The 12,462-nt window shown below is 42.6% G+C and overlaps 2 protein-coding genes and 1 long non-coding RNA gene across 5 annotated transcripts in view; 2 read left to right on the top strand and 1 right to left on the bottom strand.

The window, feature by feature from the left end:
* LOC101468385 (calpain-2 catalytic subunit) overlaps positions 1-676 on the top strand; it is a 12,394-nt gene extending 11,718 nt beyond the window's left edge. Inside the window, exons 19-21 of the mRNA XM_004574030.6 lie at positions 1-28; positions 367-425; positions 504-676. The exon at positions 1-28 is cut by the window's left edge and continues 89 nt beyond it. Coding sequence (XP_004574087.1) covers positions 1-28; positions 367-425; positions 504-527 — 111 coding nt within the window. The 3' untranslated portion in view covers positions 528-676. The remainder of the gene's footprint in view (positions 29-366; positions 426-503) is intronic.
* Positions 1-5,453, bottom strand: part of LOC143419081 (uncharacterized) — a 13,500-nt gene extending 8,047 nt beyond the window's left edge. Inside the window, exons 1-2 of the long non-coding RNA XR_013099064.1 lie at positions 5,366-5,453; positions 4,673-4,806 (exon numbers count right to left, since the gene is read on the bottom strand). This is a non-coding gene — a long non-coding RNA (uncharacterized LOC143419081). The remainder of the gene's footprint in view (positions 1-4,672; positions 4,807-5,365) is intronic.
* LOC101467885 (calpain-1 catalytic subunit) overlaps positions 1,381-12,462 on the top strand; it is a 28,755-nt gene continuing 17,673 nt past the window's right edge. Inside the window, exons 1-5 of one of the 3 annotated variants that reach the window (XM_004574029.6) lie at positions 1,381-1,523; positions 2,479-2,719; positions 2,817-2,886; positions 5,384-5,502; positions 5,641-5,774. In XM_004574029.6, coding sequence (XP_004574086.1) covers positions 2,480-2,719; positions 2,817-2,886; positions 5,384-5,502; positions 5,641-5,774 — 563 coding nt within the window. In that variant the 5' untranslated portion in view covers positions 1,381-1,523; position 2,479. Of the gene's footprint in view, positions 1,524-2,290; positions 2,352-2,478; positions 2,720-2,816; positions 2,887-5,383; positions 5,503-5,640; positions 5,775-12,462 lie in introns of those variants that run through there. The other 2 variants (XR_013099062.1, XM_076885337.1) reach the window with 2 other exon arrangements.

Raw genomic sequence — 12,462 nt, 5'->3', positions numbered from 1 at the left:
TGTCTGATGAGGCTGGAGATGATGTTCAGTGAGTTGGCGCTTCGCTGCTAACGAGCTCAGAGAGGTCAGTCAGTCAGTGGGGGAGTCAGTCTGTGGGAGGTCAGTCAGTGGGGGAGTCAGTGAGATAAGGAGTTCTTATTGGAGGACCACGGATTGGAGGGCGTGTCTAAGCTCCGTGAGATGTTTGGAGCTTTGTGACCTCCCTCAGGTAGGAGGAGTTCTGCAGGGCGTTGGAGGCTATCACAGGTCTCAGTGACTAGCGGTTAGCTTGCCGGCCCATGACGTCTCGCTGCATCTCTCTGAGTTTTAACTTTCCCTCTGTGCTGTGACCTTTAAACTTTAACGTGTGACGGTCTTCCTCCACAGAGGTCTTTACGAAGCTCGACACTAAGGGCAGCGGTTTCATTGAGCTCGACTTCCAGCAGGTGAGACGTATGATGCGGTGACGTGTATGTGTCAGTGTGAGCGCAGAGGCTGACGACGACCATGTCTTCTTCTTGCAGTGGTTAAACTTCGCCATGATCTGAGCCGCAGCCTCAGTGGTTACTGCAGCACGCCTTCTTCGCCGTTTACTGGCCGCCTCACTTCCTGTCACCGCTCCTGTTTTATATGCATGGTTTAGTTTCTACACTAACTTACTGACATGTAAAGTCAATAAATTCTCCAAACCTGGAAACTGTGTTCGTGTTTTACTAATGATCAACCTGTAACTGGCCACGCCCCCGTGTGTCGGTGCTTCACAGTGAAAATGGTGAAGCTGCTCTTGAACAGACGCCTGCCGTGAACATTTCATTTTGAGCGGTGTTTCCTGAGGCTGACGCAGGCCGGAGCTCAGTTTCATTTCATAATTAGATCAGCAGCTGTGAGAGGTCAACATCTGGCCGCAGGTGACTCGGCTCCTCCTCACACTCACAGATCGAGCAGGTGACCCGCTCCACAACAAAAACATCCGAGTCAGAAAGTGTCTGAGCTCATCATAGGTCAAAGTCTACGTCATTACGAGAGGCAGCAGGTGGAGTGTCTGGACCAATATTTGAGCTCCCTGATGATGTCACAGTGACGGTCTGAAACATGAAAACAGATACAAGCTTTGGTGCACAGGTGTCACAAAAACAGCAAAGCTTAACAGACTGACGTCCCGAGGCGCCCAGCAAGTGCTCCACAGCACGGCCTCCATGAAGCAGCACATACTGCAGCCTGATTGGCTGCTAAAAGCAGTGATCGATTAGTGATTGGTGATCTTCTCAGATCCTTGTGTTCTTCCTGCAGGGTCACATGTATGTGACATCATCACTGCAGATCAATAATTCAGAGAAGCATCAGCCTAGTGCAAACACAGCCACTTCCTGTTAGAATGACTGATCACGTGACACGCGCGCGCGCACACACGCACACGGCGATGTAGCCCCGCCCCTCCCGCCGGGCGGGGCGCGGTGCTGCAGCTCAGCATCTTCAGCAGCATCCAGGACCCGGTGCAGACCACATCCCGGAGCAGGACACAGAGGAGCTCCACACGGGTGCAGGTGAGCCTGGAGCTGGGACCGAACCGGGCTGAGCCGATCCCTGTCGGTCCCAATGTTTTTTCCGTTTCCGGGTTGATCAGCTGATTTCTCCGTTTTTGCGCTGATTCAAGAAAACTGATTACATCATTGCGTCGCTGGACCAATCAGAAGCCCCAAAGCTGCGTGTAGATTCAGACAGAAACAAGAACAAAATCAGCTGTTTACCGTTAATGACGTCACGGCTCCTGTCACGAACGGCAGAAATATTATGACGCGATCACAATTAACGGGGTTGATGCAGAAAGTCCTCAGCCCAAAGGCATGACGGGAAAACGTGTTCCTCAGCTGAGTTGAGACAAACCATCCGGTCCTCTGATCGATCAGCTGTGATGAGTCCGCAACTCTTTGAACTCACAGAGCTCACACAGGTGTGTCCTCACCTGTGTGAGCTGTGTCGTCCTTACATGATTTTTGTGGTGTTCTATCACAGCGTACTGACTGATTGGTTGATTTTTGTCTGAAACAAGAGCAGGTGTGCTGATGGTCCTGCCTGAGGGCTCCTGCTGTGAAGCTTCAGTTCAGTCGAGTCAGTTTCATATGTTTTATTTATACGTGATCAGTCGCCTCTAAGTACTTTGTACTGTAAGATAAAGACAATAATACAGAGAAAAAAACCCAACAGTCATATGAGCAAGCACTTTGGCGACAGTGGGAAGGAAAAACTCCCTTTTAACAGGAAGAAACCTCCAGCAGAACCAGGCTCAGGGAGGGGCGGGGCCATCTTCAAACTGTAGGAGAGGGAAACAGAAGTGTTTACATGATGAAGGTCACCTGGGGTTTGTTTACAGGGTCAGTAGAAAAATTCAGCATCAGTTTTACTTCCTATCAGCCGTGAGCCTGCCAGACAGACTCCGGTACAAACCTGCTTTCCTCTGCTCTGATTGGCTGCTCAAAGTTCTGATGTGTTCTGGCTCAGGATGTTTACAGGCGTGTCTGAGCGGATCCAGATGGACCGGGCCCGAGCTGCGGGTCTGGGTTCGGTCCAGCAGGCCGTGCGCTACCTGAACCAGGATTTCGAGGCCCTGAGGCAGGACTGCCTGCAGAACAGGACCCTGTTTGAGGACCCGATGTTCCCCGCAGAACCCGGCTCGCTCGGCTTCAAGGAGCTCGCCCCGTTCACGGCCAAAACCAGAGGAGTGGAGTGGAAGAGGCCGACGGTGAGCCTCCACACACACACACACACACACACACACACACACACACACACACACACACACACACACTCTCATACCTGCATCTGATTGGCTGTTCCAGGAACTGACACGAAACCCTCAGTTCATTGTGGGCGGAGCCACCAGGACCGACATCTGTCAGGGCGCTCTGGGTAAGTCATGTGACCTCTCACAGGTTATCTGTCCAGGTTTAACATACTGCTACTTATCTGGCGGTTATTAAGAAGTTGTCAGAGAAGCTTTCCGACAGTCATGGAGGCAGTTATCAGGTAGTTATTGGTGCAATAATTGGTGCAGTTATCGAGCGGTTATATGCAGCTGTGGCTGAATGAACTTTAGTATCAGCGCTGGAATAAAAACTCCGCATCAAACCCAAAATCAGCTGCTGACTCTGTCCTGACCCGCCAGCTCAGATTAGCACTTTTTGTTTGCTTTGACGCCGTCACAGAGACGCTTATATGCAAACATCCTTATTTTCATTGTCAGAGCTCCCAGTTTGCACTGGAACAGGCTCAACCGGTCTGGTATGCAGTGTGAGTCGGCGGTTGGAACTTTCCAGTAAATCAGGTGTGTGATTCTTAGAACCACACACAGAAACCTGCACTTCCTGTTCCTCCAGTACCTTCTCCTGAACTCCAGGAAACTGTTTAGCACCGCAGAACCTTGTGGGCCTCTTGTTTAGGTGGTTCTCGATGCTGGTTGGTTAACCACACTGACCTGTGCATGTGTGGTTTGTTGTTCATTAACAAGCCAGTCATCCTGAAACTGTGTTTCTGCTTTGAACAAACGTTATTCAGCACATGCAGCACTTCGGCAGTCATGTGATTCAGGCTCCGCCTCTTTCATGTAAACGTGCTGGTGGTTCGATCAATGAACTCCAGGCTGATTGATCCAGCTGATCATATACATACATACAGTTAAGAGTTGTGTTACACTCCTCTGTCTCTTCGGTCAGCTGAGGCCATCATAACTCTGCATCTGTGAAAACAGGAAGTAAACCAGGTCCTCACAAACAGGCAACACCAGCATGTGTGTATGAGTCAACAGACTGGTCTCTGTGTGTCTCTCACACACAGGACTCCACCCAGCTGACTCACTGTGTGTGTGTGTGTGTGTGTGTGTTGAACTGGACAGGAATGATCGGTATGAACCCTCCACCCCTGGCCGCTGGTGGGAGGAGCTCAGGCTTATTTTCGATGCTTTGGCTCCGCCTGCTGGAGGCAGAGAAGCACTTTATAATAACAGGGGACTCAGACTGAGTGACAACTAAACAGTAATAATGGATCAATAACAAAAACAATCAGCATTAACGTTCCACTGCGCTGCTTATTGATCCCTAAAAGCAACTCACAGAGATAAACAGGAAGTGGACAAAATACCAGAAACACTTGCAGGGCTACGAGCCTGGCTCTGGCGATCCTCAGTCTTTACTTCAGTTTTGAGTTTGTTTACTTCCTGTCATGTGACCACTGCTTACCAGCTGTAACTCGTCCCTGTGTGGATCCATTTTGGTTCAGTTCTAATGTTTTTGTCTAAAGTCAAAACTTTTGGCAATTCCAGCTCCGCGCGAATTTATTTATTTCAGAATTCCCCATGTTTTTAGTTACCATGGTTACCCTGCTCCACTAATGCCGGGGCAGCAGCGGTTAACAGGCCGTCTTCATCACTCAACAACCAGGCGCTCAGCTTCGGTCTCACCTGCCTCTACTGTGTGTGTGTGTGTGTGTGTGTGTGTGTGTGTGTGTGTGTGTGTGTGTGTGTGTGTGTGTGTGTGTGTGTGTGTGTGTCACTTCTCTGTTCTGATCGTGTCCACCAGCAGAACACCTAAAAGCTCTGATTTAAGCCAGACAAACATCCTGAAACACGCCGCATTCAAACATAACGTGAATGTCAACGATGATTCCGATTCAATGGACTGAAGCCAAGAATCACTCTTACTGATCTCTGAGGTCGGGGTCGATCATCCAGTCAGACCTTCCTGAAACACAGGCAGGTGTGCCACCTGTGGTCGGCTCTGAGGTGTCTTTCTCTCGCTCGTTGTGGACTCGCTCAGGCCCAGTCTCCATCCAAGCCTTGAAAAAATAAGATGAGCGAAGGGGTTGTTTATTTGGTTTAACCCTTAACCTTTTAATTAAGAGCTTAAAATATTGTCTAAGCTTCACCTGTTTCCAGGTGTAAACCAGGTGAACACGAAGAATGTGATGAACATATTTCCTGAAGTAGAGTTTGATGTTACGGGATGTACTTGAAAGCAGCACTCTGACCTGTATTGATCTGTGAACACTGGACGCCCGTCCATTAGCCGGAACCATTAGCAGCTTAATGTACTGTTAGGATTTAGCTTAGCATTAGAGTCCCGAGAGACCGTCAGAAGAATGTCGACAAACACTTCCCAAACTCATCATCATCATCATCGTCCAGAGTCATGCTGATCTGATGTGAGCTCAGCGCTCCCAGCAGCTCTTTACCTGAATATGGTGATGTAACCACAGACCGCCTGCAGAGGGCGCTGCCTCTCCATTCAGGTTTGTCCAATCAGATCAGATTAAAAAGAATAAGCAGAGGCTGCAGCTTCACTTCATTCAGGCTGAAGTAACTTGTAAAAGAGGCTCAGGTGTGCACCTGTCTCACCTGTGCGTGCTCCTGCAGGTGACTGCTGGCTGCTGGCTGCGATTGGCTCGCTGACGCTGAACGAGCAGCTGCTGCATCGCGTTGTTCCTCACGGTCAGAGCTTCAGCCACCAATACGCCGGCATCTTCCACTTCCAGGTGAGACTTTCTGCACCGAGGCCACGCTCATTCACCTGTAAAACGTGCTTTGTGGACATGGTTTGAGTGCGGCTGGTGGTTGATGCTGGATGAGGACACACCTGTCACAGGTGACTGATTCTCCTTCTTGCTCTGCAGTTCTGGCAGTTTGGGCAGTGGGTGGACGTGGTGATCGACGACCGGCTGCCAGTCAAAGATGGCGAGCTGCTGTTCGTCCACTCGGCTGAAGGCACTGAGTTCTGGAGCGCTCTGCTGGAGAAGGCCTACGCCAAGTAAGACCCGCCCACCTATAAACAGGTGTTCATGTTTGTAGGTGTTTGTTTGTGGTTTCAGGTGCCGATCTCCAGCCTCGCCGGTTTCAACGCGATCCAGCACGGCATCTGACTGGTGTCAAGCCAGCCTCCAATTCGAGACTTGCAGTCAAGCCAGCCTCCAGTTTGTTTTACGTTCCCTGTGTATTCAAAGTATTACGGGAATGGATGTGGAAACCGGATTTCAAAATAAAAGCCAACTTTGAGTGAATTAACAGATATGTTAAGAACATAATAACATATAATTTAGGCTTTTTTTTTTTTTTTACAAACTCTAATGTTAGATCTATATGACACAGCCTTGTACCCTAATTGTGCCCTGTCACTATCAAGGCCATCTTATTTTGGATTTCAAAGTAAAAGCCCTGTGAATCTTAATTAGTGTGAATGCTTGAAAAGCATTCACAGTATTGTTCTTCTAATCTTTATTAGTGTGAATGCTTGAAAAGCATTCACAGTATTGTTATTCTAATCTTTCTTATTAGTGTGAATGCTTGAAAAGCATTCACAGTATTGTTATTCTAATCTTTATTATTATTATATATTCCGTACGTTTTTTGGCATCTAACTCCTTCAAAACCGTTCAACTTAGAAAAACCATTCAAACACCGTTAGATTCCTATTCTTTTGGACATGACTGCTTCTATTTTTCATATTTTTAACATTTATATTTTTAATTTTATTCAACTTTATTCAACAAAAATTTCCCATGTATTTCAATGGGGAGACCCTTCAAATTCTCATTCAACTTACTCATTTTTAAACTCTTACTACTTCCACATACATTGACATAGAGCCACCATTCAAACTTTAAAACGAAGACAAGACATTCAACTATTCAACTTGTATTTATCTTTTCAATATCTATTATACTTTTTCTTCAGTTCCAGTTTAAGTTTCATGATGTTTTTTCACCCGTTTCAGAGTTTATAATGGGTGTGTATGGGACGGAATGTTGGGGCTAGAGTGAGGCAGCTCAACTGCTAGAGTGAGAGGAGCAAAAAAATTAATCTTAAAATCTTTTTTAAAACTGCTGCTGTGTCCGCAGCGTTTGCTCTACAGGTATGATTTTACCCTCAAAACGTAGCCATCGCTGTCCTCTTTCATCCAATGTGTTTACTATTGTCCTAGGTGTTATGGTTCTTTCGTAAATGTCACCAATGCACAGCCTCCTCCCTCCAACTCTTCCATAGACTCTAATGTTAAAATGGCTCAGAAGGTTCGTTTGAAAATCAGAAGAGTATGGTGTCTTTCCACTGTCACCACGTCCATATAATAAACTCCACAGGCATGAAAACTGAGAATTCAGTAGACTAGACATTGCTGTCACTCACGGTGAAAGAATTTTGTCAATACGACCTATACTTTTCATTTGGGAACGATTTGTTTCGGCCTGACTTTTCTGTTCATTTTAAGCAGCAAAAGTGAGGCGCATGTCTGTGTACGTGTGTATGGAGCCATTGGGTGCGGTCACTATAGCAACCAGGCTCACACCTGCCTGCTTAACGAGCTCTGCCTGCCACTGTACCAAGATTCATCTTAAGCACTTCTCTTTCAACTGCTGCTGTGTCCACAGTGTTACAGCCATCATTTTACCCTCAAATTGTCGCCATTATTGTTCTCTTTCCAACACCGTATCTTTCAAAGCTCAGGCATTTAAACTTTTTAAACTGTGTGGATCAAAGTGGAGGGATCACATTTGAGTCATTCAGTGATTCAAAGAATATGACCTTTTAATATTCATTCAGATGTTTTCTGACTCTAAATGTTCTTTTCTCATTTCTTAGGGTTTTCTAATTTACATTTAAAACATTTTCAGCTTTTTTCCAACTCCTTCTTCTGTGTAACCTTCAGCTTTTAGCAGTTCAGCACCTTTGTTTTCAGGTTAAATTCGGGGTTTTTTTTGGTTTTTTTTAATCTCATTCAATATTTTTAACTCAAAATTCAGCAATTAATTCATTTCAGTGCATACATTCAGATTCAAGCATTCACACTGCAGTTTCTTCAGAAAATGCACTTTCTAGTTATCTATTATTCCATATTCCGTACGTTTTTTGGCATCTAACTCCTTCAAAACCGTTCAACTTAGAAAAACCATTCAAACATCGTTAGATTCCTATTATTTTGGACATGACTGCTTCTATTTTTCTCATTTTTAACATTTATATTTTTAATTTTATTCAACTTTATTCAACAAAAATTTATAATGTATTTCAATGGGGAGACCCTTCAAATCCTCATTCAACTTACTCATTTTTAAACTCTTACTACTTCCACATACATTGACATAGAGCCACCATTCAAACTTTAAAACGAAGACAAGACATTCAACTATTCAACTTGTATTTATCTTTTCAATATCTATTATACTTTTTCTTCAGTTCCAGTTTAAGTTTCATGATGTTTTTTCACCCGTTTCAGAGTTTATAATGGGTGTGTATGGGACGGAATGTTGGGGCTAGAGTGAGACAGCTCAACTGCTAGAGTGAGAGGAGCAAAAAAATTAATCTTAAAATCTTTTTTAAAACTGCTGCTGTGTCCACAGCGTTTGCTCTACAGGTATGATTTTACCCTCAAAACGTAGCCATGGCTGTCCTCTTTCATCCAATGTGTTTACTATTGTACTAGGTGTTATGGTTCTTTCATAAATGTCACCAATGCACAGCCTCCTCCCTCCAACTCTTCCATAGACTCTAATGTTAAAATGGCTCAGAAGGTTCGTTTGAAAATCAGAAGAGCATGGTGTCTTTCCACTGTCACCACGTCCATATAATAAGCTCCACAGGCATGAAAACTGAGAATTAGGTAGACTAGACATTGCTGTCGCTCACGGTGAAAGAATTTTGTCAATACGACTTTTACTTTTCATTTGGGAGCGATTTGTTTCGGCCTGACTTTTCTGTTCATTTTAAGCAGCAAAAGTGAGGTGCATGTCTGTGTACGTGTGTATGGAGCCCTTGGGTGCAGTCACTATAGCAACCAGGCTCACACCTGCCTGCTTAACAAGCTCTCTCTCTCACTCTGCCAAGATTCATCTTAAACACTTCTCTTTCAACTGCTGCTGTCTCCACAGTGTTACAGCCATCATTTTACCCTCAAAACGTCGCCATCGTTGTTCTCTTTCCAACATCTTGTCTTTCAAAGCTCAGAGATGTAAACTTTTTAAACTGTGTGGATCAAAGTGGAGGGATCACATTTTAGTCATTCAGTGATTCAAAGAATATGACCTTTTAATATTCATTCAGATGTTTTCTGACTCTAAATGTTCTTTTCTCATTTCTTAGGGTTTTCTAATTTACATTTAAAACATTTTCAGTTTTTTTCCAACTTCTTCTTCTGTGTAACCTTCAGCTTTTAGCAGTTCAGCACCTTTGTTTTCAGGTTAAATTCGTTTTTTTTTTTGTTTTGTTTTTTATCTCATTCAATATTTTTAACTCAAAATTCAGCAATTAATTCATTTCAGTGCATACATTCAGATTCAAGCATTCACACTGCAGTTTCTTCAGAAAATGCACTTTCTAGTTAGTGTGAATGCTTGAAAAGCATTCACAGTATTGTTATTCTAATCTTTATTATTATTAGTGTGAATGCTTGAAAAGCATTCACAGTATTGTTCTTCTAATCTTTATTATTAGTGTGAATGCTTGAAAAGCATTCACAGTATTGTTATTCGAATCTTTATTAGTGTGAATGCTTGAAAAGCATTCACAGTATTGTTCTTCTAATCTTTATTAGTGTGAATGCTTGAAAAGCATTCACAGTATTGTTATTCTAATCTTTATTAGTGTGAATGCTTGAAAAGCATTCACAGTATTGTTATTCTAATCTTTATTATTATTATATTTTATCTATTCCGTACGTTTTTTGTACTCCTACTCCTTCAAAACCGTTCAACTTAGAAAAACCATTCAAACACCATTAGATTCCTATTCTTTTGGACATGACTGCTTCTACTTTTCTCATTTTTAACATTTATATTTTTAATTTTATTCAACTTTATTCAACAAAAATTTCCCATGTATTTCAATGGGGAGACCCTTCAAATTCTCATTCAACTTACTCATTTTTAAACTCTTACTACTTCCACATACATTGACATAGAGCCACCATTCAAACTTTAAAACGAAGACAAGACATTCAACTATTCAACTTGTATTTATCTTTTCAATATCTATTATACTTTTTCTTCAGTTCCAGTTTAAGTTTCATGATGTTTTTTCACCCGTTTCAGAGTTTATAATGGGTGTGTATGGGACGGAATGTTGGGGCTAGAGTGAGGCAGCTCAACTGCTAGAGTGAGAGGAGCAAAAAAATTAATCTTAAAATCTTTTTTAAAACTGCTGCTGTGTCCGCAGCGTTTGCTCTACAGGTATGATTTTACCCTCAAAACGTAGCCATCGCTGTCCTCTTTCATCCAATGTGTTTACTATTGTACTAGGTGTTATGGTTCTTTCATAAATGTCGCCAATGCACAGCCTCCTCCCTCCAACTCTTCCATAGACTCCAATGTTAAAATGGCTCAGAAGGTTCGTTTGAAAATCAGAAGAGCATGGTGTCTTTCCACTGTCACCACGTCCATATAATAAACTCCACAGACATGAAAACTGAGAATTAGGTAGACTAGAAGCTGCTGTCGCTCACGGTGAAAGAATTTCGTCAATACGACTTTTACTTTTCATTTGGGAACGATTTGTTTCGGCCTGACTTTTCTGTTCATTTTAAGGAGCAAAAGTGAGGTGCATGTCTGTGTCGTGTGTATGGAGCCATTGGGTGCAGTCACTATAGCAACCAGGCTCACACCTGCCTACTTAACGAGCTCTCTCTCTCTCTCTCTCTCTCTCTGCCAAGATTTATCTTAAACACTTCTCTTTCAACTGCTGCTGTGTCCACAGTGTCACAGCCATCATTTTACCCTCAAAACGTCGCCATCGTTGTTCTTTTTCCAACATCTTGTCTTTCAAAGCTCAGAGATGTAAACTTTTTAAACTGTGTGGGTCCAAGTGGAGGGATCACATTTTAGTCATTCAGTGATTCAAAGAATATGACCTTTTAATATTCTTTCAGATGTTTTCTGACTCTAAATGTTCTTTTCTCATTTCTTAGGTTTTTCTAATTTACAATTAAAACATTTTCAGCTTTTTTCCAACTTCTTCTTCTGTGTAACCTTCAGCTTTTAGCAGTTCAGCACTTTTGTTTTCAGGTTAAATTCAGGTTGTTTTTTTGTTTTTTTATCTCATTCAAAATTTTTAACTCAAAATTCAGCAATTAATTCATTTCAGTCCATACATTCAGATTCAAGCATTCACACTGCAGTTTCTTCAGAAAATGCACTTTCTAGTTATTATATTTTATCTATTCCGTACGTTTTTTGTACTCCTACTCCTTCAAAACCGTTCAACTTAGAAAAACCATTCAAACACCATTAGATTCCTATTCTTTTGGACATGACTGCTTCTACTTTTCTCATTTTTAACATTTATATTTTTAATTTTATTCAACTTTATTCAACAAAAATTTCCCATGTATTTCAATGGGGAGACCCTTCAAATTCTCATTCAACTTACTCATTTTTAAACTCTTACTACTTCCACATACATTGACATAGAGCCACCATTCAAACTTTAAAACGAAGACAAGACATTCAACTATTCAACTTGTATTTATCTTTTCAATATCTATTATACTTTTTCTTCAGTTCCAGTTTAAGTTTCATGATGTTTTTTCACCCGTTTCAGAGTTTATAATGGGTGTGTATGGGACGGAATGTTGGGGCTAGAGTGAGGCAGCTCAACTGCTAGAGTGAGAGGAGCAAAAAAATTAATCTTAAAATCTTTTTTAAAACTGCTGCTGTGTCCGCAGCGTTTGCTCTACAGGTATGATTTTACCCTCAAAACGTAGCCATCGCTGTCCTCTTTCATCCAATGTGTTTACTATTGTACTAGGTGTTATGGTTCTTTCATAAATGTCGCCAATGCACAGCCTCCTCCCTCCAACTCTTCCATAGACTCCAATGTTAAAATGGCTCAGAAGGTTCGTTTGAAAATCAGAAGAGCATGGTGTCTTTCCACTGTCACCACGTCCATATAATAAACTCCACAGACATGAAAACTGAGAATTAGGTAGACTAGAAGCTGCTGTCGCTCACGGTGAAAGAATTTCGTCAATACGACTTTTACTTTTCATTTGGGAACGATTTGTTTCGGCCTGACTTTTCTGTTCATTTTAAGGAGCAAAAGTGAGGTGCATGTCTGTGTCGTGTGTATGGAGCCATTGGGTGCAGTCACTATAGCAACCAGGCTCACACCTGCCTACTTAACGAGCTCTCTCTCTCTCTCTCTCTCTCTCTGCCAAGATTTATCTTAAACACTTCTCTTTCAACTGCTGCTGTGTCCACAGTGTCACAGCCATCATTTTACCCTCAAAACGTCGCCATCGTTGTTCTTTTTCCAACATCTTGTCTTTCAAAGCTCAGAGATGTAAACTTTTTAAACTGTGTGGGTCCAAGTGGAGGGATCACATTTTAGTCATTCAGTGATTCAAAGAATATGACCTTTTAATATTCTTTCAGATGTTTTCTGACTCTAAATGTTCTTTTCTCATTTCTTAGGTTTTTCTAATTTACAATTAAAACATTTTCAGCTTTTTTCCA

Source organism: Maylandia zebra, linkage group LG6 (genome assembly GCF_041146795.1).
Source record: "Maylandia zebra isolate NMK-2024a linkage group LG6, Mzebra_GT3a, whole genome shotgun sequence".
Classification (NCBI taxonomy): domain Eukaryota; kingdom Metazoa; phylum Chordata; class Actinopteri; order Cichliformes; family Cichlidae; genus Maylandia; species Maylandia zebra.
Note: the sequence above shows the minus strand (reverse complement) of the source record. Positions and strands in the feature narration are given on the sequence as shown.